Here is a 26,764-nt window from a genome sequence, read left to right on the forward strand (position 1 = left end):
GTTCTGTCAGCTCAGACTTGGCCCACTAGCGAGCTCTTCATCACGTGCTGAGGGCCTGGGAGTCCATCCTCACGAGCTGCATATGCTGGGAGTGGACAGAATTGCCTGCCAGAGTGCATGTGGCAGAGCAGCAGACTTCACCATGTAGTGTGGGTGCCTAGAAGTCTATACAGTCCCACTTTGTATAAATGCATTCTGTGATGTTCACATAATGATAAAATTGCCTGGTGAGGCTTTTCTCTGATTATATTCCCATTGCTAAGTGACATATGACTCATGGAATGTTCCCTTGAGAAATTAATAATCTGAATTTTGTGTTTTTTTCTTAAGGAACAGAGATGTGAAATTCTGCATAGTGTAGTGAAAAATAAACTGGGCTGTGATATAAGCGAGTCTCCGGACGTGGACCTGCAGTGCATAGCTAAAGACACGGAAGCTTTTGTGGCTCGAGACTTTACAGTTCTCGTGGACCGAGCCATACACTCTTCTCTGTCTCGCCAGCATGGCTCCACCCGGGAAGGTGTGTGTGCAACCCTGCCCTTCTTTCTCTTGTGGGAATAGTCAGAGCACAGCAAGGATTACATACATTTGACTTCAGATGATATTTGTGTAGAAGTCTGGCATTTCCAGCCAATATCATAGCATATTTTAAAAATGAATTGGTCTTGGAGGTGCACGCCTTTAATCCCGTCACTCAGGAGGCAGAGGCAGGCGGATCTCTTTGAGTTTGAGGCTAGCGAGGGCTACCTAGTGAGATCTCATCTAAAATTATGAAAAAAAGAGAAAAAGCACTTTTGTTTATTTTTAAACAGAATTGACTTTAACAACATCAGACTTCCAAAAGGCTCTCCATGGATTTCTTCCTGCTTCTCTGCGAAATGTCAACCTGCATAAACCGAGAGACCTGGGCTGGGACAAGATTGGTGGATTGCATGAAGTTCGGCAGATACTCATGGATACTATCCAGTTACCAGCCAAGGTAAAATAAAACACACGGGCACGCACGAACAGAGTACTAATGGCCAGAAGAAACCCTGAACTATTGGCTATGGCTTTATTTATTAGCTCATCCAGCTGCCAACTGATTGACAAGTATTTACCAAATTATCAGACAAAACCCAATTTTGACATTTTCTTGGCTTGTAAATGTGAATCCATTTTGGCATGAATATCTTAACTCTGTTTTGCTGAAGTCGCTCAGATTTGCTAAAGTACAGTGAGCCATCTGCTGAAATTTCAACAGCAGCAGACAGGAGTGGTGTAGGACAGGTGGATTATGCAGGCTTTTGGACTCTGGAACTTGTCCTAGAAAGGCAGAGCTGACAGGTAGTATGAGCTAGGTTGAGGGGACGATAAGGGCTGCAGGTAGAGCCGAGGGCACAGTGTGTTGAATCAGGAAGACTGAGAAATGAGGGCAGTTGTGTGAGATCCAGGAGTCATGCAAAGGACAGAAATGATTAAGGATTTTGGGTTGCCTGTGGTGGTCGGCAACTCTTGTTGTCAGGGCCTGGGATGTTGAATACAGCACAGAACCATAGGTTTACGCCTATGGGAGGAGAAATTGGCATAAAATTACTAGCCAGCAACATCATGACCTCAAATGCTGAGTTTGGGCACCAGGCATTAATACCCACATATCTGGAGGGCTCTCCAGTGAGTGTGACCATAGAAGCGAGGTTAGAATTTTGTCAGTCGATGACTTGCAGAGGCTTGCTCGAGAGAATAGGCAAGGATAGTGCTGACTGTAGTTGATACTTAGTTAATGTCAGATGGGGCTTTGTTCTCTGGGCAGCTGGTTATTTAAAAAGAATTAATCACTGTTTAGCAGGGAGAGGCATGACTGTCTGTAACCAAGACATGTGCTTCCTCTGTGTCTCTTTGATGCAGTACTTGAATGTATCAGCTATCAGAATTTAACCAAACAAGCGGTAGTATGCTGTTGGAAGACTGGATGTTTGGCCTCTGTTTTCCTAACAGTACTTTTATCACATGTTAAAAAGGAAGACTGGTTTAGTTCCCTATAGCTCAGTGGCTGTGCCTTGCCCCGCTTTCTTACCACCAAAACAAAACCTCAGCGAAGTGGAAGGACGTTCTGATGCCCTGACAGATGCTTTCTTTGTACACATGCATTCCATGGACTCCATTCATTATTTCCAATGAGGGTTTCCTTTCCTGCGTTTGTGTTCTTGTTAATAAAGGGAGGTGGCAGTTATCATCATCCAGATACTTTCTGTGCACTGTGTTCGTGCAGTCTCTGTTTAGATGTTTGCTCTTTGCCATACTTTTACTATTTTTCAGTACCCAGAATTATTTGCAAACTTACCCATACGACAGAGGACGGGAATACTGCTTTATGGTCCTCCTGGGACAGGAAAAACTTTACTTGCTGGGGTAGTTGCAAGAGAGAGTGGAATGAATTTTATTAGTATTAAGGTATGTGTGCACCTGCCTTCCTCCCTTGTGTTTTTAACTGAGTCAAACTCACGTCCCATCCAGTTACCCGCTTGAGTGTAGAGCTCATTGCACTGTAGTGCACTCACAGAGCTCCGAGCCCTCCCCCTCCCGATTCTGTTTTTGTGCCCTCTCCTCTCATTCCCTAGCAGCCATTAATCTTACGTCTGTGTCTGTGGATTTTGTATGCTAGAAATCAGGTAAGAGGTGCTCCTCAGTGTCTAGCTGCTTCTACCTAGTAAGCTTCAAGCTGTGTGTGTTAATACCATCATCCCTTTTGTGGCAGAACTGCATTCCATTGCTTCCCTGTGCCACGTTTTGCATAGACATTCATTGTTACTGGGAACACTTGGGTTGTTTCACCATTGGGCTTTACTACATGTTTTTCACGTGGAATTGTTTATTCTGCCTGCATGTTTATGTGTATGTGTGGGCACTCACGTGCCACGGCGAGCATGTCATGGGACAACCAGTGGGAGTTAGTTCTTTTTTGCACCATGTGGTTCCACAGACCAAATTCAAGTTGCCAGCTTTGTGGCAGGTGCCTGCATCCTCTGAGCTACCACCTCAGTATTCTACCATGAGGCTCTTATGGGTACTGTTGTTTTCTGTAGACATATGTTCACATTTCTTTTGGTACAATGAGTAGAATCACTGGGTCTTCTGATAAGTCCTGCTTAGCTCCTTCAGGAACCCTCATCCCCCTCCCCCGCCCCCACAGTCCTGGCCAGTTCAGTTATGTTTCTCAGTCATGGGTTATCTCCTATCTGGAAAGCTGGGGGAAGAATGACGTATTCATTGGTTTAGAGCTGTTAGGATTCCCGTGCTGATCCACCTCTTTCTCAGTGGCTCGTATGTTTGTTTAAGGCAAACCACCATCATTGTGAATAGAGTTTTATAAGAGAACAAGCAAAGTGTATTTAAGGGAGAAGAGCCCTGCAGGAGTAAAGGCCAGTTTTATGGTCCCTTGCTGGCTACCCTTCACTCTCCCTGCTGCATGCAAGCTCTAACATGGTTTTAGGCAGACAGCAACCACAAGAGTTAATAGTGGAAAGAGATGGTAAACAGACACCCAGCACACTGGGCGGGAGGAAGCACAACCTGAAAAACACAGTAAAGGGGCACGGGGTAGCTGGGGTGGTCACAGTGTTGTCATGCAAAGATCTTCAGAAGAGGGATGCTTTGACAAAGATGGAAAGGAAATAAAGCCATAGGCTACGAGAACATGTGACAATGTTACAGGCACAGGAAGCTCAGGGCAGGGACCCGCTGTCACTTAGCCCGGTGCAGTTCATTTGTAAGCTCATCCTTACATACGCAAGAGACACCCATTCAGTTGTATCTTGGAAGTTCTGTGCTTCATTATGCTTAATCTAGACCCAAGGCCTGTTGTTGATAATTAACTTCATCTCTCTGATTTTATTTTACCCTCTAGGGACCAGAGTTACTGAGCAAGTACATCGGAGCCAGTGAGCAGGCCGTGCGGGACGTCTTCACCAGGTGGCCTTAGGAGTGTTTAATAAGTGACCATTACCACTTACTAAATCATGGTTTTGGACATATTTTTTTGAAGAACAGTATTTAAAACCCATGGTTTATGTGAATTACTAACAAAGGGCAAGAGTTTTATTTCAGCAAATACTACCAAAAATAGGCTATCTTCAGTGTTAAATTTTGGAGATTATTTTGTAATTACAGTAGTAATATTCCTGAAAGTAGAATCCTAAGTAGTGTTCAAAGCAAGATCAGAGTAGATCTCTCTCTCTTTGGGGACAAGCTCACAGTCTATGGGACAGACGGGCCTTGAACTCCCAGACCTTCTGCCCCAGTTGCTGGGACTACAAGTATACAGCACCACATTTTGCTTTCAAATTAGATTCTTATATGAAGCAAATAGTTATTCCTAATACACACCTTATGTTTTTAAGTTTTATGTTCTTGTTTCTTCTGCTCCTAACATAGCTCTTAGAAATCAATACACCGTCTATCCAGTTTCATTAATGCTTGTATTACTGAACGTACATAAGATAATATATTAATACACAAGAAAATACTTAAAGTTGAAATAATTATTCAGGGGGCACAGAATTATGGTAATTTTTTAACTCTGTAATAGTCTTCTAAACATTTTACTATATATAGTAAATATATGAATATAATTTGTAAAATATAATAAGGTAAAGTTTTATATAAGTATCTATTGTGCAATTTAAGAAATAGAGCCTCAAAGAGGGGTTATTATTAAAGTCCATGACTACATATTGATGAAATTAAAAAATTAAATTTTTAATTAAATTAAATTTAAATTTAAATTAAATTTAATTTAATTTAAAAAATTATAATTACAAATATTATCTATCTAATAATATAAGATTTTTTTTTGAGTGTTCCTATAAAACAATCAGAAATACTGAGCTTGCTATCTTTGAACAGGTTGAAGAATTGAACAGGCATTCTCAGAAGCAGAAGCCAGTGAGCACACATAAAAATGGCCACCTTGGGCAGGAGAGTTGCTCAGGGGTTCAGAGAGCTTACTGTTGTTCCAGAGAACCTGGAGTTGATTCTCAGCACTCACCTCAGGTGGCTCACAAATGCCTTTAACTCCAACTCCAAGGGACCTGACATTCTTTTCTAGCATCTGAGGACACGTGCACACACACTGCACACACACACACACACACACACACACACACACACATTAAAAAATACAAATGGCTATCCATGATAACCTATTGGCTAAGATTTGAGTGTTAGTCTCTTACTTATCCGCAGGGATGAATCTCCAAACAAATATTTTAAACTCGCAAGAGTCGATTTAGAGAGGAGGATGGGAGGCAAATGTGACCAAAAATACATTGTGTGAATATATGGAATACATTGTGTGTATGTATGGAATACATTGTGTGTGTGTATGGAATACATTGTGTGTATATATGGAATACATTGTGTGAATATATGGAAGACATTGTGTGTGTGTATGGAATACATTGTGTGTGTGTATGGAGTCATCAGAGAACTAATAATATAAGTAGCACTGTTATGAACAGAAAACTCAGTTTAAATTTAAATTGACAGAAAATAAGAATAATTGCATGTAACTTGCTTATATACACAGTTATGTTATATATTATTATCGTGTGTGTGTGTGTGTGTGTGTGTGTGTGTGTGTGTGTGTGTATGTGTGTGTGAAGAGTTTGAAAACTCTGGAGCCCTGATAAAATATAGGATTTTCCCCCTTCAGAGCACAGGCTGCAAAGCCCTGCATTCTTTTCTTTGATGAGTTTGAATCCATCGCTCCTCGAAGAGGTCACGACAACACAGGGGTTACAGACCGAGTAGTCAACCAGTTGCTGACACAGTTAGACGGAGTAGAAGGCTTACAGGGTAAATCACTGTTCACGCAAAAGCACAATATAAAATAAATTACTAAATGATCATGCTAAAAGTCTTTTTCCTCTCAGGAGTTTATGTGTTGGCTGCTACTAGTCGCCCTGACTTAATCGACCCTGCCCTGTTGCGGCCTGGCCGACTGGATAAATGTGTATACTGCCCTCCTCCAGATCAGGTGACAAAATGCTGGAGCATCCACAGATGCTCTCCTCCATCAGATGCCACACTCTTTGCTTGTGAGCTTTACTTTGGTCATGTGATAGCAATTGTCCTAAGAAGATAGCTTTGTCCTCAGAAAATAGCTTTGAAGCTTGGTGGTGGTGGGTGGTGGTGGTGGTGGTGGTGGTGGTGGTGGTGGTGGTGGTGGTGGTGGTGGTGGTGGTGGTGGTAGTGGTGATGCATGCCTTTAACCCCAGAACTCAGGAGGCAAGGGTAAGGGCAGGCAGATCTCTGTGAAGTAGAGACCAGCCTGATATACAGAACGAGTTCTAGTACAGTCAGGGCTACACAGTGAAACCGTATCTCAACAAAAAAGAAGACAGCTTTGCAAGCGAATGCTTTGTTCACTGTTTACTCAAAGCATACAAGATCCCACACTCCATATACTGTAATTAGCCTCCAGTTCAGAATCAAGCATGTGTCCAGTGAGCATGTGGCCAGGTCACGTGGAGAAAGTTGTTCAACTCTTCTTGTCTTGTTCTGCAAATCCTTGCTCCCAAATGTAGAAAGTAATAAATAAATGAATGAAAGAGAATGGCCCAAAAGTCAAAGTCTATAGGCCATGTGTGCTTGTTTCTTAATGATTCTCCTGTGTTGGCACAGTTGTCCAAATCTAGGAGATAACCACAGTATGTGTATTTGCATTGAAGTTACAAATGTTGGCTTTTGGGTTTCTTTAAGAAACATAGAAATAGGAATATGCTTTCATTTTAATCCCAAGTGTGGGGATGTGGGGCTGCTTCAGATTGTTACAGCAGCTATGATTTGCCTCGTGCTCCAGCAGGGGCTTGGTTTTGCCAGCTGCAGATAGTTTCTGCAATTGTGTGATGTTTGGAATTCTGGGGACTTTTCAGAAGGTACATAAATGCTGGTTCCCCTGAGAGTTTGTTTGTCGTGGGTTGTTGCTTACAGTTTGTTAAATAGTCGTGTGAGAAGAAGAGGCAGAGGAGGAAGAGGAAATTAGATATCCTGTCATAGAAGATTAAACTTGCCCCAAGGAACTTGATGCCCCTAAGCGGGAAGTCGCCCCCTTTTCTCTCTACCCTTTTTTCTTTTATCTAGTGTTAGAGAGTTGACAGGGTAGAGAAAGGTGGAAGAAAACACCCACAAAGCAGCAAAGGCTACACTTATGTCTCCTTTTAGGGATCCAGTTCTGAGAAAAATGACTTACTTCTAGTACAAAGTCCTTGGAAAGCTTGTTACACATGGCAATTCATGAGAAAGGTCATAGGAGTCACAAGTTACAGTAACAGCTAGTTTTTTGTGTGTTTAGTAAGTTAGTTTTTCTTCCTTCAGGTGTCTCGTCTTGAGATTTTAACTGTCCTCAGCAAGTCTCTAGCTCTGGCAGACGATGTGGACCTTCAGCACGTGGCGTCTGTCACCGAGTCCTTCACTGGAGCGGATCTAAAAGCTCTGCTGTACAACGCACAGCTGGAGGCCCTGCAGGGACGGCTGCTGCCCAGTGGGCTCCACGTGAGTCCCATGGGAAGGCAGCTGGGGGGGTCACTGAGGGAAAAGCACTTTACTGATAGACTGTGTAGAAGCTTTCATTTGCCTGTTATAAATAGTCCAAAATTGGAATGTGGGATTTGCAGAGAATTTTAATTGTGAAGATTTGGTATCTGTTTCCCTAATATTACCTTAATATTAACAAGCTACTTGATATTAGAAAGATTATTTAGAGTGAAGTAGTGTGAATTCATATAAATAGAACAACAACTAAGGTTTCCACTCTTCTGTGCTTGTAACGAGTATTATCTGAGGCAGTCTCTGTGGATGACTTGGGGTCTCTTATCCCATCATTCTTCAGCAGTCTTAGCCCCTGCTACAAGATGATCTTTATCTATCTTGAATTTTCTATATCCCAGCCCTAGAATCAGCATTTTCTCCAACAATGGCATTTAATTTTAATTATTGCAATAGATAAATTTACATTATTGACTTTGCCTATATTTTCTAGTAAGCTTTTCTGTATATTTCCCTCCACCAATTTTGGTTGGAAATTTCTGCAGGTTCTAAATTTCTTAACTAGTTCCTAGTATGTGGGGAGGACATAGGGATGACCGTGTACATGGCAGTCAGTGAGCAACCGGGGGTGACACGCCTCAAGCACCCCTCTCTTTCTGAATCAGTCTCTCACTAGGCTGTCCCTGGTGGGCTTGCTGTCCAGGGAGCATCTCGGTCATACCTGTCTCAGCAGTACTGACTCCAGATCCACACCTCGGTGCCCCAGGTTCTACACGGGTTCTGGGGGTTAGACTCAGCACTTCTCCCCAGTCGACTTTTGCTATTAGCAAGCCATTGTTGTGGGTGTTTATTTTTGCTCTTTATGGTACTAGGGATCGAACTAGGGCCTAACACATGCTAGACAAACTCTGTACGACTAAGCTACATCCCTAGCCCTGAAGACTTCTACTAGGATAAAGTGGCAAAAGGTGCCTTGGCAGGCTGGAGCCAAGGAATGCCACAAGTTAGATCGTGCAACAGATCAAGGGCAAGAGATTTACTGGGAGAGGAGAGAAGAGTGAAAGGCCAACTTGGAGTGAAGACATGAGAGACAGACAGACAGAGTGAGCAAGGGAATGATAGGGTACAAGAGATGAGGGAGGAGAGAGAGGGAGGGAGAAAGAGGGAAAGAGATAGGGAGGGAGAGAGGGGGAGAGAGAGAGGGAGGGAGAAAGAGAGGGGGAGGGAGAGAGAGAGAGAGAATATCTGGGTGGCCAGGGCCTTTTATGTGCTGATCTTGGCCTTGGCCGGTGATGATATGAGCTGCTTGCAGCTGAGACACTGAAAGGCAGCTTGGTGGAGAGCCAATTTACAAGTTTCTTCTTTCTGAATCCTTATTTCATATGAATGCTTTACAAGTGTACACACACACAGACATATACTCTAATGTGGTTGATAAAATTTCACAGTAAAAGCAGAAATGAGTGAAAGGCAGAGATGAAGAATAAAACCAAGATTCTAAGTTCTCCTTTTGTTGTCATTGGGATAGTCAGTGGGTTTTCTTCATGTTAATCCTCCTTTGTGGTAATAGTTACATTTGTATTGTGTAAGGCTGGATTCATCCCTCAGCACCAGGTAAACCAGCCATGCTGGTGTGCACCTGAAGTCCTAAGAATCATAACATCAAGGTGCGCCTAAGCTACATAGCAAATGTAGCAGGTGTGGGCTCCACAACACCAAGTCTCATACAAACGTTTTTATTGCATACCTCAGTCCAGAGGGTTAAGAGCTTCCTTAGAAGTGCAAGCTTCCCATGCTGCTCTGGGGAGTGATGTCTGCTGCTATTTCTAGTTACGGAGTATTTAAGTCTTACAACTGGCACTCTTTCTGTGTAATTTAGGATGGAGGCTCCAGCTCTGATAGTGACCTAAGTCTGTCTTCAATGGTCTTTCTTAACCACAGCAGTGGTTCCGACGACTCAGCTGGAGATGGAGAGTGTGGCTTAGAGCAATCCCTTGTTTCTCTCGAGATGTCTGAGATCCTTCCAGACGAATCAAAATTCAATATGTACCGGCTCTACTTTGGAAGCTCATATGAATCAGAACTTGGAAATGGAACCTCTTCTGACTTGGTACCTTGTACATTTGTCCTTGTGTGGCTCAGATACATAAAGCTGTATGTTGATGTGATATTGGACTGGGATTCGTCTCCTAACCTGCCCCACATAGTCTTTATGGTTGGTTGGTCTGAAATAAAGGTAGCTTTGTTTTTTAAATTATGCCAGTCATTTTTAAGTTTTTATTAAACATTTTTAACAGGAGCCAAGAGCAAGGGGGTTGGTTCCATAGGGACCTGGTGTGGCTCCCTCTTGTGGTCACTTGGGAGTTTCTCTCCCCAGGAGTGATTTTAAACCCTTTTTACTGTTGAGATCTATTTAATATTAAATATAAACTTTATCATCATAAAGTACTTCTGGATATTAGGAAATTTGCTGCAATAATGTCTAAAATTCATAAAACCCACAAATGATGCCTACTTGTGAACCTTCTTATGGAAGGCATGAAAAGAAGTAATAACATGTATCAACAAGGACAATTTAGATTAAATATGGCCAATATCATTGTTTTTCTCTTTAAAATATATGCTCACTCAAATAGTGGCTTACTATTTTCAATATATAACATTTTTATATATATGGTTGCTTTTGTATATTTGTTTTTAATAATTCATGTTTCTAAAAATATAAAAATACCTACTTTTCTGAGAAGGTCTTAAATTTTTTTTATAAATTTCTGTTTTCTACTTTTTAACTTCTCTCTAGACACACCTGGGAACACTAGCATAACTATTTTCTAGGGACTAGAGAAAGAGCTAGGAAGACCCCTGACAGTAAAGTGCTTGGCACAGAGGCATGGCCTGAGCTCTGATTCCCAGGACCCAGGATAGATAGATAGATAGCTGGACAGTGACACGTATCTGTCATTTCAGGCTGGGGAGGCACAGACTGGAGGATCACTGAGGTTTGCTGTCAGACAGTCTAGACATCAGTGAGCTCCAGGTCAGAGTCTCTCTCAGAAAATAAGGTGCAAAGCAATTGAGAAAGACACCTCACATTGACTCCTGGCCTCCACACATGCTTTTACACACACACACACACACACACACACGCACACGCACACGCACACGCACACGCGCACGCACGCGTGCTGAAGAGTAAGGCTCATGCTGAACCTGTCCTTGCCATCAGTGTAATAAGTTTGAGTATCCAAATATTAAAAGAAAATAAACCTTTATATTATGGATGGTGGTTTGTTTTGCTATGGAGATCTTACACCACAGGTATCAGTGAACCTATTGTCTTTTAAACTTGCTTAACTTTAGTGAATAAAATATAAACTTACCTAAGGTTATTGCTTGAGGGTTATGGCCCCTGAGAGTCTGCCTGTATTCCTACCAAGTAGACAGAGCAGCATCAAGCAGACATGAATTTGAAAGGGAAAGTGGTGAGGGAGTATGGCAGCAGAGGGAGGCCAGGAAGTGGGATGGATTTGATAAAATTACGTATATGCATGTGTGAAATTCTCAAGTAATAAATTTTAAAGAGAAAGCAAAGTTTTCATTTTTTATCTTTAGTGAACATGGCTCTTTGTTTCCCTCTCTTCTCTCCCATCTCTTTCTTTGGACTTTACCCATCATGCAGAGCTCACACTGTCTGTCAGCACCAAGCTCCATGACTCAGGATTTACCTGCAGCTCCTGGGAAAGACCCATTGTTTACACCACATGCTGTGTTCAGGACACCTTCCCAAGAAGGCTGCCAAGACCTTACACAGGAACAGAGAGACCAGCTGAGGGCGGACATCAGCATCATCAAAGGCAGATACCGGAGCCAAAGTGGAGTATGGCCTTTTCCCTTCTTAGAACTTTTACAAGTTGCTTTTCCTTTTCTGACATGTTTCTTTGGGTTTTGACTGATACATATTTACAAGCCAAGTGCTGAAGCCCAGTGACCCAGCCCAGTGACGGTCCTTGCTCTGTGATTGTCTCATGAGAATGTATGCTTTACAGGAAAATACTTGACAAGAAATAGCTCGGGGACTGCCACTTTATCTCTTGAATTCCTAAGTTGACATCTGCTTAATCTGATTTTTATTTAAGGAGGATGAATCCCTTAACCAGCCTGGACCAATCAAAACCAATTTTGCCATTAGCCAGGCACATTTAATGACTGCACTGGCCCACACAAGACCATCCATTAGTGAAGATGAAGGGAAGGAATTTGCTGAGCTGTAAGTAACCATAAGAAACATGTTGCTCACTTCAGTTCTGAATTGTTTACATTTTTTTAAATTTGGAAGCTAATTTAAAGCTATCTATGGTTAACTGGGGTTGTAAATGAGTGACAGAGTATGTGCCTGGGATATGTGAGACCCTGGATCATCATTCCCATAACCAAAAGAGAAATTGTAATAAGTATGCACTTAGACTTTCCTTAACTAATCTGTTAGAGTCTATGAGTTCTATTATAGTAAATGAATTTTAGAAAACAAATAGGACAATGAATGGTATAAATTAATTCTATTTAGTTTATAATATTTATTAAAAATATACTGGTTTTAGATGAGCGTGGTGGTGTACCCTTTAGTTTCAGCACGTAGGAGACAGAGGCAGGTGGAGGCCAGCCTGGTCTACATACTGAGTTCCAGGACAGGCAGGGCTATATCTCAAATACATATACATATGTGCGTGTGCTTGTGTATTATTTATATAGTTGTATGATGTGTGTGTATATATTATATGTATGTGTATATGTGTATGTATGTATATATATATGTATGTGTATACATATATATGTATGTGTGTATGTATGTATGTGTGTGTATATATATATATATATATATATATATATATATATATATATATATATATATATACTGTGTGTGTGTGCTGGTTTTGCCCTTAAGATGATTTACAGTTTATTAGTGTCAACATTTACTTAGAATCTTTCTTATCTATGGAAAGGTTACACTCTGGCTACTTTTCATGGTGGACTGGCCACCATTCCATGTTAGTGATTCAACATAATTCAAAAAGTTTGTTCCTGGTTTTGTCTAAGAGTTAAATACTTCAATTCTTGCTCAACTTTGCAGTTCTTTAGAGGGAGTGTACATATATCAGCAATGTGTTTTTATTGTACAAATACCAAAAAAACAAAGATAAGAAGAGTAAGAAACAGAAATTTCCTTAATCTCATGTGACTTTGTGTACTTACATTTTTTTAAAAAAAAATTTGATATCCATTTAATTCTTGGATGAAGGAACCCAGGAGTGAAGTAGAATAAGTTAAAACACATAATTTGATATCCATTTAATTCTTGGGTGAAGGAGCCCAGGAGTGAAGCAGAGTGAGTTAAAACACATATTTACAAAAGGAACAATAGTGTGCTGTGCACCCTGAACCAGGTTTTTTTTTTTTTTTTTTTTTTTTTTTTTTATTGTGTACTTACATTTTTAAAGCCAGAGTGCTTTCCCTATGCTGGTAGGCCACTGTCCTCTTTAAGCCATCTGTTCATCTTAAACACTGTGTGTGATTATGCAGGTGACCACTTGGTTGTGTTCAATGCCAGTTTCCAGTAGATTTCTGTGACAGTGCCCATGTTTTGACATTTACATACCTCAAGGTGCTCACTGCTATTCTGTACGCAGCTTGAAGCCAAATGTTTGCACTACTTTCAGTAGCTCGCCGAGATGAAGACAGAATCACTGCATCACAGGGCACTAATAGTTCTAAGGCTTTGAAAATGCATGGCCAACTTGCACTAGTGTCCAGTGTCCTTCACTGCAGAACACATGCCAGATCTCAAACCCTCCCGCAGCTCAGTGTCCACTGTTCTAACCATAGTATCTCTGCATATGACTGCAGAGATACTATGTACTGTTTAGCAGTTTCCTTGTCTTTGAATAAAACTATAGAGCTATATCTCAAATACAATTACATGTGTGTGCTTGTGTATTATTTGTTTTCATACTGTTTTTTGTCATTTGTATTTTCTTCTGTCTAATATACTGTTTATTTTCTTTTTTACTAAACTGAAACTTGGAAAACCTATTTTTAAGAAATTTTGAATTTTCTCTATAACTTTCCAAATTATTTCCCTTTTATTTCTTAAAATATAAAGCTATTTAAAAAGAATCCATTATCTTTATTTTGTAATTAGGAAGTATTATTCATTAGTATCATCTTTCTTTTTAAGGTATGAAAACTTTCAAAATCCAAAGAAGAGAAAAAGTCAAAGTGGAACCGTGTTTCGAACTGGACAGAGAGTGACTTTAGCATAAATGCACTTCTGATTTTTCTAGATGTGTTTGTTTGCCTGATGGTCTGTCCCTAAGTTGTAACTATAAAAATGATGTAAAAATTTTAATTTAATAAATTTGACTAATCTATTAATCTCACAGAATGGTTAAGTGCTGTGATTACATAATGCTCAGGACACTCTGAGAGTAACAGTGCAGGCTAAATGAAGTTCTTCGTAACAGATTGTGTATTTTATTCCCAAGTCTGCATTAAATCCTGGATGACATTATGTCAGTGGTGGAGCTCATTCGTTTTCTATTAGAGGGAAGTGTTTCTCCGAACTCACAGGCCCAGAGTTACTGTTTTTCTGGCTTTTGACAGATTGTATACCTTGCAACTTTTTGACTGTTTTGGAAAAAGATACATTCTATTATCCTGTTTTTTTTTTTTTTTTTTTTTAAATCAGAACATGACATTTACACATAATTCAAATAAATTTAATCCCTTCAACCAAAAATGCCTGATAAGACTCTTAATCCAGCCCCCAGTCCAGAATCTTTGATTTTATCTTGATATTCTCTTAATCCGTGAACTAACTTGTAAAGTCTGCCACCATCAACACAAACAGTATCTCTAATATCTAGTAATTGGCTTTGGAAAAGGAAGACAGAGTTAGTAAATTGAAACATATAGGTAAGTGTGTGAGACTGCATGTGGGTGGGTACACATGCAGAATGTCTGCCTGCCTGAAGTCTTGATAACTGGCTGCCAGGTCTCAGAAAACTTTCTGTCTCCTCCTTTTGGATGCTGGCCGCGGTTTATAGCTTGCCTACCCTGCAGTTTTTCTTTTAAACTCTAATACGTCCTCCCTCAGTTTCTCCAGTTCTAGTATTAGGGTTGTGGTTTTGGTTCACAGCACATAGGAAATCTGCTGTGCCTTGTAGGATGGCAGGCTCCCAGAGCTGTCTCCCCTAAAGGTCAACTGGCTCAGGGTCACCATTTAAACTAAATCCTGTGAACCCCCAGGTAGCACTATGTTATTCTTCACTGTGAGGTGAATCATGTAACCAAAAGATTGATGTTTCTATTTAATACCATCTTGGGGGAAGCATCCCATTTCCTTTTTAAGTAGTTTAAGTGAAATTTAAAAATCCAAAATAAACCCATGGTAAAAATAATTTTTAATAAAAAACTGGAATGTTAGCATTTAGAAAATCATTCCCAATAATATTTACAATGAACTTTATTATATCTTATGTAAGCCTGAAGATGCTTTTTCCCAACTTTGGGACTAAAGAAAAAGGGTAAAAGAGTTTTGATGAAAATCATTTAGAGCATGTCAAATCCCCATAAATTCCTACAGCTAAAAATGTCTGTCTAGATAGATCAGGACAGAGGCAACAAGTGGGTACCCGCCCACTTCCCTCCATCATGTGACCAAACTGCACTTGAAGCATATACGACAGGCTTTCCCAAGCCAAAGCACACCATCCAAGTTCTCAGCTCATAGTTTGAATCTTTTGACTATCAAAACTAATGACCTTTTAGTCACTTTCGAGATAGCCAGTCACCAGTGCCTGTCTTAGCAACAGCCAGAGGCTGCTGCCTCAGTAGGAGGGGATGTCTGTACTGCATGCAGATAGATCAAAGGCTGAAGCAGTCTCACAGATGCAGCTGATGCTGACAGGCAAAGGCATGTCTACTGAAAGCAGCTGAAAGCTGTGGCATGAGATGAAAGTGTGAAGAGCCAGGACTAACCAATTACCCACCAGTTGCTTTCTATAGGACTAACACAGCAAGGTATGCCTCTAGAGAAGAAAAAAGACTGGGTTTGTGAGGCATACTGGCCACATTTTGGTTTAGTCCTTGATCAGAAATCTAAAACTTAAGCCTGGCATGGTGGTGTACACCTTTAGTCCCAGCACTTGGAAGGCAGAAACAGGCAGATCTCTTGAGTTCAATGCCAGTCTGGTCTATAGAATGAGTTCCAGGACAGCCAGGACTGCATAGTGAAATCCTGGGTTTAAAAAAAAAGAAGAAAAAAAAAAAATCTAAGAATGTTTTGTGCCTATAAAAAAGTAATTCATTTTATGAGTTCCTAGAAATAAATTATGAAGAAAAATAGACACTATATGTTTATAATGGTATCCCTGGAATCTGCGATTTTGCCTGGGAAAATACACATTAAATTTAGTATTTTACTTCAATTCATTCTTTTTTCACCCTGTGATTTTGTAAGCAACAGGTACTAAGCAAGGTAATATAATTACTGGGTAGTAAGTAGGGTAAAATTGTTCTCAAGTCATGTTTCCATGTAAGAACTTCATGAAGAAGTATCTGGCATTAACTAGCTATGGTGTAACACACCTGTAATTCCAGCACTCAAGGAGGATGAGGCAGGGGGATCTCAAAGTCAAGCCAACCTGGGCTACATATGAGACCCTATCTAAAAAAAATTAAAGAAAAAAAGTTTTAAAGAGGAAAATGTGTGGCATATCTTGTTATAAGAAAACTGGAAATCTGGCTTTATTTTGGGACATGTATGTATGTTCTAGGATTAAAACTGAAGCTTTATACCTGCTAAGTAGGCATGCCCCAGGTTTGGTTTTGTAACTACAAGTGGTTGGCAACTGTTTCCTTAATAGTTATTGCAGGAGTAGGTCCAACATGAGTCCATATGTAGCCCTTCTCTGGTCGGGTGGGGACTGTGGGAAATGGTGATGACCTTGACTTGAAATACTCAGAAGGCGCATGGCAGACAAATTCCAGGTACTCCATCTTCCTTGGAAGATCTTCCTCTGGCCCTAAGGGGCAGCCGGTGAAATAGTAAATACAGTTTTGAACACAGGTATCATCTTTACAAAATGTTAGCATTCACAGACACTAAGAAGAAGCGCTCTTGGATGACCTACCTGATGTTTGCCTCAGAACATGTGTTTCTCTGAAGTCACACTCCATCATCTCTACTCAACTGACTAAGGAATACAGCATCCTCCCAGAGAGCTCAACTGAGAAAGGGTCCTAAAACACTGAGTATCTATGTAGTTTAAGTGGTGCCTGTAGTGTTCTAAGTACTTTAAATATACCCACGCTTTGAATCTTCACAACTTCCTCCCAGGGCTCTATTTTTTTCCAATTTCACATATAGGCACACTGAGGAAAGATGGACTAAGGACTGGTGAAGTTCCTTAGTCAGCAGGCAAGTGGTGGTGGGGGGTCTATGAAACCAGTAGTCTGGTCCAGAGGTTGTGCTCTGACCTGAACACCATGTGACATCATCTAGACAGGGAAGCATCAGGACTGTGAGGATCACGAAAAGGGAGTGAAAGAGGAGCCTAGAAACGATTCAGTACGTCATGGCCTCTGATGTTCCATATTACAGACACAGACAACTGTTTGGTCATGCGATGAGCTTGACAGTGAATGAGAATAACATGGGATGTCAGCTGTCCCGGGAGTTCTCCCTAAGAGAAATGTCACTCCCTTTGGGATGCAAAATGAACACATGCCCAATTCAGAAAGAAAAGTACAAAATAACTGAAGGAGACTGAACTTTCAAAATTATATTAGCCAGTCATTTTTATGAGTCTGTCAAAAATTAGTTGTACTCTTACTTTTTGAATGCCTTGAAATGATAGAGTACAGTATGCCATTTCAACCATCAACGATTTTTTTTAAGAATAAGATTATATATGCTGTATAGAAGGACGTATATTGAGGATTTATAGGTTTTAGAAATAATTAGAAAAGTTCTTTTAGAAATTGTGTTTGAGTAATTTTATAGGTCCCCTATATAACCTTGACTCCTGTGTAATTCTTTTCATAGAGTTTATTCTTGGGTCATACAAACACATCCTACCCACGTGTTAGTGGGTACACACTGTTCTAGCCCATAGTAACAGATGACATCCAAGTATCAACTATGTAAAATGTGTCCGTATTTCATACAATGCTCTTTACTTTTTGTACGTAATGATATTTATGCCTTTTTAAATTCTGGACTGAACTTGGGTCTCAAGCCTCATTTCACATGCTTAATATGTTATGTGCTGCAGATGGGACCATTAGACGGGTAACCAGGGTCAAACAAAAGCAAAAGAGTGGGCTCCCTCAATTCCAGATAAAGAACTACAGGCAACTAAGAAGTGCTGAGAGGGAATTGGTCATGGTGTTTCCTCATGGCAGCAGAACAGTAACTAAAAAGCCCTATCTCCAAATTAGTTATCTATTACCAAGTGCGCAGCCCTGAAACTGTGCATAAAGTAACATAAAAAGGACTCAGCAGGTTGTATTTATGTATTTAAGAATATGCATTAATATATACAATAATTAAACAATTAACAGTAACAGAAGTAGAACCATAAATTTGAGAAAGAATGGGGTGGGGTACACGAGAGGATCAGAGGAAGAAAAGGAAAAAATATAATTGCATTTTAACTTAAAATAGTGGGCCCCTGTCTGATAAGACTGGTGTCCTTCTAAGAGACAATGGAGCACTCTCACTCAGTGTGCACACAAGAGAACAAAGACCATGGGAAACAGCAATCAAACAGCCATCTGCAAGCCAGGAAGCAAGGCCTCATCCACGCTCATCGTCCCAGCACCCAGAGCTGACTTCTGACTTACAGAACAGTCTGTTGCTCAAGCCCCACAGTCTGTGACATTTTGCCATATGACAGCTCACACAGACTAGCACATTCGTTTATAATGTGTTGAAGAATTAACCAAATGTAAGATGCTGGGCCTTACCTATTATATATGATGCAGGATCAAACTGGTCTCTGGGACTAGCGAGGGTAGGAATCAGCCATGTCAGCGCGGCACTCTTCTCACAATACTGGTCCTGAATAAAGCCCCTGATCTGAGCATAGTACGGCTTCCCATCTTGCTCGTCAATCACAGAAACAACATCACCAATTTGGTAATATACTCCCTGGGGGAACCAGAGGACAATCTTGTATTTAAAATAGTAACAGATCACAACCTTCATTCATCAGCAAGCAAAATTTCAAAATAGTAACAAATTCAAAAAGCAAAAAATCAAAATAGTAACAAAAAGAAAAAAGTCTGAATATCAATGTTTTACATTATGTTGATGTTTGTTTCCCTTCTGAATGAAAAATAATTACATAACACCAATATATGACAACTTACAACTGGGAAAAATATTTCTGTATATAAATTCTTTGATTCTTACATCATGAAAGTACTATCTCTATTTCTAAAAGAAAGACTTCATTTTTAAGACTAGTTTTGAATTTACAGTGAGATCATGGAAGCAGATAGGGAATTTCCCCTGGTTCCTTTACCTGGCACATACATGCACCCTCTATCCAAGTCTCGGTTATCAGTGAGACAGTTACAGTGACTGATGAACTAGACACCACATCCTGATGACTCAAACATCATAGATTAACCTGAGTTTTCTTGGTGCTTTATAAGCTGGGGCTTTGGGACATGTGTAACAGGGATCCACTATGATCACGTCACTGAGAAGCTCCACTGGCCTAGAAAGCCCTACTTTTTTTTTTTTATTTAACAGTCATTAAACTGTAGAAAACTTGAACGACTTGTTGCTGAAGTCCACACAGGAGAAACTGTAAACTACGTGCCTACGTTAACTAGCTCAGTGGTTTTCCTGTACTACCTTAAAAAAAAAAATCACCATTTGCTCGGTGAGACTGGATTCTACACATTGCCCTTTCCAGTTGTCTACTCAAAGAAAATAGATCTGGTAAGTTCAAAAAAAAAAAAAAGATGAAAACCCTTTTAAATTATAACCAGCATTCAGGATGTGTTACCACATTTCCCAGACTCCTTCTATTCTACATCCTCTCAACAAAAGAATGACATATTCACTTCCTGTTCTACTATGTATCCAATTAACTAATCTGTAGAATTCCAGTGTTGATGCTCCCTGTGCTTCTTCCGCTATCCATCCTAGGTCCTCCTCCTTGGATCTTGAGATGGAAAAAACTCACCTTTGAATATCCATAATGGTTGATCTTTATGACATGAGAAACTTCCATGTAAGTGGGTGCAGTTTTCAATACGTCCTATGGTCCTCAACTATAGGAAGTATGTGTGTTTTCCTTGAAACAAGGCTTTTGTAGCAACCGAAGGTACTAAGATACATAGAGTTTAACCATAAAAATGATAATGAATACTTCCAGTAATTCAATGGCAACACAGGCATCTGATAGACCAAGAGTTTCTCCTAGTGGATGCTTCTTCATGTGTCTGAGGTGACTCACACCTGGGTCACAATAATGTGTACTGTTACTGCAGGCTACAGTCTACTTATTAGTCCACAGCCATTATCAGCTGGTCCTTTCCTGCCTCTACTACTCCAAAGTTGTTCTAAGTTACCCATCAGATAGTTTGTGTTTGTTATCTGCTATGTTTACAAATGTAGTTTCTCCCAAATTACAGACAATTGTATTTGCTTTTAACTGGCACTCAGACATATGCTGAATATGAATCACACATATACTGTGAAAATAAAACCGCAATGCAAAGACAAGGTCTTAGAGAAGTTTCAATGGCAAGTATACCGAGCACATGAGGTGTGTCTAAGCAGTTTCCCCTTAACTGTGGAGACACAATGAATACACCAGTCAGCACCTGAAACCTTAGACACTGATACTCTATGCACTCCAAATTTTCCTCCTATATATCCATAATTATCAAAGTTTAATTTATAAATAATAACTTGGGTAAGAGATTAGCAGCAATAGCTAGTAATAAATAGAATACTTAGTAGTAAAACAACTGAAACTGCAGATAGGGAAAGACTAACAGAAATATCTAACAAACATCACTGAGACACTTCTGCAGTTGGCATTTGCTAACAGCAGAGGAGAGCACATATGTCAAAGCACACTGGATCAGGAACGGCCACTCTAATTAGCGCAGCATGTCAATGCAGGTACCACAGAGGCCAAAGGAGCTGGAGTATAGAGAGTTGTGATGCGTTGGATGAAGGTGTTGGGGACTGAACTCGAGTCCTCTGAGACAGAGGTGTGTATTCTTAACCACTGGGCCACCTCTCCAGTCCCTCCCTCTCAGGTTTGATCTGGGGCTCCAGCTCAGCTTAGAAGCCCACACTGATAGAAGCTCACACTGACCTCTTGAACTTGCCACCATGATGTCGGCTCTGCTGCCAGTGTCCATAATGTTGGCTCTCGGCAACATTACTTGAATTTTTTGCTGTATTTTGGTTTTAGTATTTAATAAACAAAGCAGTAGATAGCAATATGAAAAGACTGATCCTTGCAATAACAAGTCCCACATGCTTTTCCATTACCACACACATAGAAATCACTACTATGCTAAAACTGTATCTTCTAACCTATGAATTGCTGGAGAAGTTCTACAGATCTGAAGCTGTGATGGTGGCCGTTTGTATCATCCATCGGCTAGTAACCTTGCTAAATATTTAACATGTGTAATATCAGGAAATAATTACTACTCACAAATTTATTTTACAGATGAAGGAACATTAGAGATTAGTAACATAATCACTTGCCAAAGCAAATGGGACAAGATCTGCTTAGGTTCTAGCAGCAGACTGCTGTGCTCCATTCCTTACTGTAGTATCTTGAACAAGCTAATTCATGAGTATATGAGTCAATGTCTTTATCCATAAAAAGAGGAAAACAATGCTCAGCTCACTGCCTGACCCATAGGATGCATGTTTGTGTGTGCAAGCATGTAAGTACACATACACACATGCATATACATGTGTGGTCATACACACTCAACTTTATTTTATGATTAACAATTAATCATACACGAAATTCTAGAAATATAAGAGGAACTCTGGCCTAGGACAGACAGACTTTTCTTTTTACTAACACATGTGGACTAACAAAAATAAGCTCACGCAAAGGTCATAACCCGTTTGAGTGCCATCGGCTGTTTGGTCCACTTAGGTCAGGTATAAAGCACTGACTTGCCACTGCCTCCTGCATGGCAGTTTAACGGTTGCTGCTTATGCCAGGCCTGCCAGCCTCAGAGGCATTAGCTATGTTCTCCTTGTATGTCTTCCAATCTAAAAGCAATGAGATGTCAGACGCCTCACTGAAGCTATAGCTGTCTGCATGCTTTGGCCCAAAGAACATCTTACTTTATCAGCAAAATTTTGGAGCGTGAACTAAGAATAAGAATACTCTTGTTCAGTTTTTTGTTTTGCTTATTAAGTTCAATTGTATACCCCTTGACTAGATTTACAACGCTAATTTTTATTATGTAAAGAAATGTATTAGAAAAACGCAAGCTTACTGTAAATGTTTGCCCTTAATACTCTAAGGCTTCTTGTAGGCAGAGATACTGTGAAGCTGCCTGTTCGCCTGTTCTGCAGACTGTGTGCCAATCTACATACTAATCAGACTATAACTATATTTACACAGTCTATATATAAAAATTGATATATTTCAAATACAGAAAGTCTGGTATTTCAGATATAAACTGATATATCCCTGGAAAGAACATATACCCTAGACTCAGTCAGCTTTTAATAAGTTTTTTTTTTTTTTTTTTTCATGTGTATGGCTGTTTTGATGGCATGTAAGTCTGTATACCATGTGTGTTCCTGGTGCTCAAGGAGATGAAAAGATGGCTTCAGATGCCCTAGAACTGGAGAACAGAGTTGTGAGCCATCATGTCGGCACTGGAGACTGAACCTGGGTCCTCTGAGAGAGCAGGCAGTGCTCTTAACTGTTGAGCCATCTCTCCAGCCCAACTTTTAAAAACTTTTTTTAAAAATTTGGAAATAGATTCTTCTCTCATATAAAACATCAGGTCCACAGATTCCCCTCCCTCCACTCCTCCCAGCGTGTCCTTTCCACCAAACTTCCCCTCTTCCCTAGATACACTTCCTGTTTGTTTCTCTTCAGAAAAGAGCAGGGGTTTCCAAGGTATAATAGTCAATCAAGACAAAACAAGATAAAGTAAGACAAGGCAAAACCCCTCATAATAAAGCTGAACAAGGCAACTCAGTAGGAGGAAAAGAGTCAAAGAGACAGCCACTTCCACTGTTGGGAATCCCACAAAACACCAAACTAACAGAGTAACACATACACAGAGGCCCTGATGCCTACTGCCTTTATTGCTCTGCCTTCTGCTTGAAGGCACCGTTATGCTCGTCAGGAACTTTTCTTGCAGTGTTCAGTAGCACAGGCTACAACCAGCCCAGCTGCTCCTTCTCAGTGACTTCAGGGCCTTACCTTGTAGAAGATTGACTCCGCAGTGACGATGGTAGAAACAGATTCAGGAGCTTTGATCGGCTACAAGAAAACAGATGCAAAAACATTTATGTACCTATATAGTATGTATGGGCATTTTCTCATCTACATGAGAATTATCTAATTTGAAAAAACCAAGCCTGGCAGTGGTGGCGCACGCCTTTAATCCCAGCACTTGGGAGGCAGAGGCAGGCGAATTTCTGAGTTCGAGGCCAGCCTGGTCTACAGAGTGAGTTCTAGGACAGCCAGGGCTACACAGAGAAACCCTGTCTTGAAAAAACAAAACAAAACAAAACAAAAAAACAAAAAAACCAAACCAAAATACTGCTATTTGGTGACAGAAACTACATAACACACAGGCACGCATGCACGCACACATATACAGAATGTGAAGCAGGTGACTAGTTCTACTATTTTTGCTACCAGCCATTTCAAAGTGCTGAAGACAAAGGTGATGTTTCTGATGCTGCTGCTAGGTGCTAACACACACACAGCTCTCTAGCGCTCCAGCAGATAGTAACATCTTAGAAATACAGTGGCTCTAAATGTCTGAGCGTGACAGGATGGAAATGTTTAAAAATGTCCAGATAAATATAAAATGAAAAATCTAATTTTGTTGCAAGCCTGAACTCTTTAGGTTCTTAGTAATTTGCCACATTGCACCACCATTAAAATCCTTTTTTAGAACTGCAACACAAACCTTATCACAACATCAAAATGGCCTTTCCTGTGCCTCTGTGCCATTTTCCAAGAATGGATATGCAGAGAAATTGATAATGAAGTAACTGAATAGAACACAGTCTTCAGAGTGTGACAACCTGAGCTGGAACCTGGGAACTAAGGCAGGAGGGAGCCAGCTCCTAGAATCTGCCCTCTGCCCTCCACATATGTACCTTGGCATATGTACCTGCATTCATATGTATACGATAAAAAAAATACATTTAAAAAGAAATAAAGCAATTAGGCCTGGGAGGAGGCTCAGTGGTGGAGAGAGAGCACTGGCTGTTGCAGAGGAGCCAGGTTCGGTCCACAGCACTCACATGGCGGCTCATAACTGTTATTCCAGTACCAAGGGATCCAACACCTTCTGTACATGGCGGCTCATAACTGTCTGTTATTCCAGGACGAAGGGATCCAATGTCTTCTGCTAGGCTCTGAGGGTACCTGGTACACACATGCAGGCAAAACACTCATACATATAAAATAAAAACAAATATTTAAACAAGAGTCTACAATCTTTATGTCTCTTCTCCTGGGCCCACTTTTCAAATGAGTATGCCTACTTTAGAAAGGTGGCAAGTGAGGCATTTTTGTTCCAAAGTAATAACCAAGCTGAGATTAACAAAACAAAACACTTATATTATTCACTGTCCCAAGCAAACAAAAAAAAACTTACCACAACAGACTTTAAACAATCAGACATGAGACTTTAAACAATCTTCATACACATCAGGTTTAGAAAAATTTTGGATTTATAATCACCAAATTAATCATGAACCAATAGATACATTTTTTTTCTGGTGCAATCATAACAAATAAGGTATTGATGAATTAAGTTATTTGCCTCGCTTTTTAAAAGACAGAAAATTTTTTTTTCTTTCCTTCTGTTTTTCAAGACAGGGTTTCTCTGTGTAGCCCTGGCTGTCCTGAAACGCATTCAGTAGATCAGCCTAGCCACAAACTCAGAGATCCACCTGTATCTGCCTTCTGAGTACAGGAATTAAAGGTTAGCACCATCACTACCCAGCAAAAAAATGTTTCTTAATTAACTATGTATCAAGAACCATAACTTCAAAAAACTGTCAATGAACAAATTTAACCAATGTACAAAAGAAGAATAATTTCTCTTTGCATAGAGAATGTGACAGAGGTAAATTATACAGCATTTCTTACACTCATCTTCTATATTTTTTCAGATGAAAAATTAAAGCTGAAGAAAAAAACCCAGAAACTGCTTTCCTAACGTCAGATATTGCAAGCTTCTTACCACAGAGCTTGTCTTGTGGGGAATCTTGCCTTCCCGCTAGAATAATGCATAAGTGCTCCCAAGAGGTACACTGCATTCAATAACGAATAGAGAAAGCCGTGGCAAGTCCCACCATACCCTTAGGGCCCTATCAGAAAACACAGTCCACAATCATCTTACATTTTTTAACTTAAAAATATGTCTTCTCCCTTTTCCTTTGGTGGAAACTTTCTTTTCAGCAGCTGGGGCAGATTTGTACTTGGTATTTCTGAGCCGAGCGGACCTTCTGTGAATTTCTTGCTTACTCTGTTACACAATTTAGGAAAAAAAAAAAAAAAGAAATTAAAACTGCGGAAGAAAAGACAATCTAACAATCTCACAAAGATCAGAGGATGCACTTTGTTAAAATACTTAAAGGACCCTGGGCTGAGTTGTCGAACCCTACAGGACCTCCCATGAGATGGCGCTGCTTTCATGCAGGAAGAGGACAGGAGTGGGTGGAGGCCAAGGCGGGAACTATTTATTATTCGTTTGTTGAGATTATTGCACAGGTAAAATATCCATTTACCCCGCCTAAAAGTTTCCTGCATACCTCGTAACAGAATTCTAATGCTGTCGTTTTAAACGTCCTAATAATTTCTTAACGTAACCACAAGGACATAATAGGCAAGAGCTCCTCGGCCGACAACCAAATGGCCTCGGCCGGCCCCGCGGGCTCACCTGCTTGCCGCCCCCGGCCCCGTTGCTCTGCGAAGGGCCGGCCGAGATGGTGGCGAAGGTGGCGGTGCCGAAGCCGCCGCCTCCCCCGGTCCCGCCCGCCACTCCCGCGCCGCCGCCCGCGCCGCCCCGGCCCGTGCAGTGATGGCAGAGGATCTCGCCCTGTGGACTCTTCTTCCACATGGAGGACGATGTGGTCTTGCACGTGCTGCAGGTGGGCTTTAGGCCCAGCGGCATGGTGGCCGGCTCGGGCGGGCCCCGCGGACGCAGCGACACGGGAATGGCGGCCGTCTGCACAGGCCGCCCAGGGGTCGGCCCGCCACCTCGGCGACTGGAAGAGCAAGGTCTGAGGTGCTGAGCGGCCCGCGCCGGTACCCAGCGGCCACCGCTGACCCCTGGAGGCGGGAAGCGGGCTCCGGCAGCCCGGGACCCAGCCCTGGAGCTGGGCCGCCCGCGGGGCACGCAGGCCCGACACTCGGCCCGGCCTCCCGGGAAAGCCAGCTCGGGCCGAGGGGACGCCACCCGGGGCGGACCGGGCCGCCGGGGTCCCGAGGGCGACCACAGCCCTACCTCCGCCCACCGGGGCTTCCGGCGGTGGGCGGGGCTCCCGGGGCGGGGCGGGGCCGGGTAAGCCAGAGTAGCTGACCTAGGCTTTTGGGCTCCGGAAGCCCCACCTACTGGCCGGAAGTGGCCCTGCCACAATTACCTCTGCTTGTCGTTCTGCTGTGTTTGTAACTGGCGGGGAAAATACAAAATTTCCCGTTAAAAGTGAATTTCAAATGAGTAGTGAGAGTAGTAGCCCGTGTGATAGTTATCTCACATTCACACTTACCCGCGTATCCTGTGTTCTTATTTGATAAATCTAGCCGTATTGATTAGAACTCGTTTACACTTTTTTATTTATTTCTTTTTTCACTTTGGAGGCTGGGGGTTGGGGGTGACCTGATGGGTAAACTTCTTCTGGCACAAGCTTATGGGCTGACTTTGATCCCCAGTGATGTCTTAGCGGGCCCATGCCGAGGCATCCCTTCCC

The 26,764-nt window shown here is 41.3% G+C and overlaps 2 protein-coding genes across 5 annotated transcripts in view; one reads left to right on the forward strand and one right to left on the reverse strand.

Moving 5' to 3' along the window:
* Positions 1 to 13,966, forward strand: part of Pex1 (peroxisomal biogenesis factor 1) — a 41,186-nt gene extending 27,220 nt beyond the window's left edge. The window contains exons 14-24 of one of the 4 annotated variants that reach the window (XM_034519585.2): positions 331 to 520; positions 813 to 979; positions 2,299 to 2,433; positions 3,887 to 3,951; positions 5,693 to 5,835; positions 5,913 to 6,016; positions 7,357 to 7,533; positions 9,407 to 9,637; positions 11,207 to 11,404; positions 11,664 to 11,794; positions 13,760 to 13,966. In XM_034519585.2, the coding sequence (XP_034375476.1) occupies positions 331 to 520; positions 813 to 979; positions 2,299 to 2,433; positions 3,887 to 3,951; positions 5,693 to 5,835; positions 5,913 to 6,016; positions 7,357 to 7,533; positions 9,407 to 9,637; positions 11,207 to 11,404; positions 11,664 to 11,794; positions 13,760 to 13,844 (1,626 nt within the window). In that variant the 3' untranslated portion in view covers positions 13,845 to 13,966. Of the gene's footprint in view, positions 1 to 330; positions 521 to 812; positions 980 to 2,298; positions 2,434 to 3,886; positions 3,952 to 5,692; positions 5,836 to 5,912; positions 6,078 to 7,356; positions 7,534 to 9,406; positions 9,638 to 11,206; positions 11,405 to 11,663; positions 11,795 to 13,759 lie in introns of those variants that run through there. The other 3 variants (XM_034519586.2, XR_013103898.1, XM_076913071.1) reach the window with 3 other exon arrangements.
* A 1,000-nt stretch (positions 13,967 to 14,966) lies between these two features.
* On the reverse strand, positions 14,967 to 26,347 carry Gatad1 (GATA zinc finger domain containing 1). The gene is made up of 5 exons (XM_034519589.2): positions 25,735 to 26,347; positions 25,195 to 25,320; positions 23,031 to 23,090; positions 18,553 to 18,736; positions 14,967 to 16,607 (listed from the first exon to the last, which is right to left on the reverse strand). The coding sequence occupies exons 1-5, from the start codon at positions 25,966 to 25,968 to the stop codon at positions 16,417 to 16,419; spliced, it is 795 nt and encodes a 264-aa protein (XP_034375480.1). The 5' UTR covers positions 25,969 to 26,347; the 3' UTR covers positions 14,967 to 16,416.
* Between the last annotated feature and the right edge of the window lie 417 nt (positions 26,348 to 26,764).

Source organism: Arvicanthis niloticus, chromosome 15 (genome assembly GCF_011762505.2).
Source record: "Arvicanthis niloticus isolate mArvNil1 chromosome 15, mArvNil1.pat.X, whole genome shotgun sequence".
Lineage (NCBI taxonomy): Eukaryota > Metazoa > Chordata > Mammalia > Rodentia > Muridae > Arvicanthis > Arvicanthis niloticus.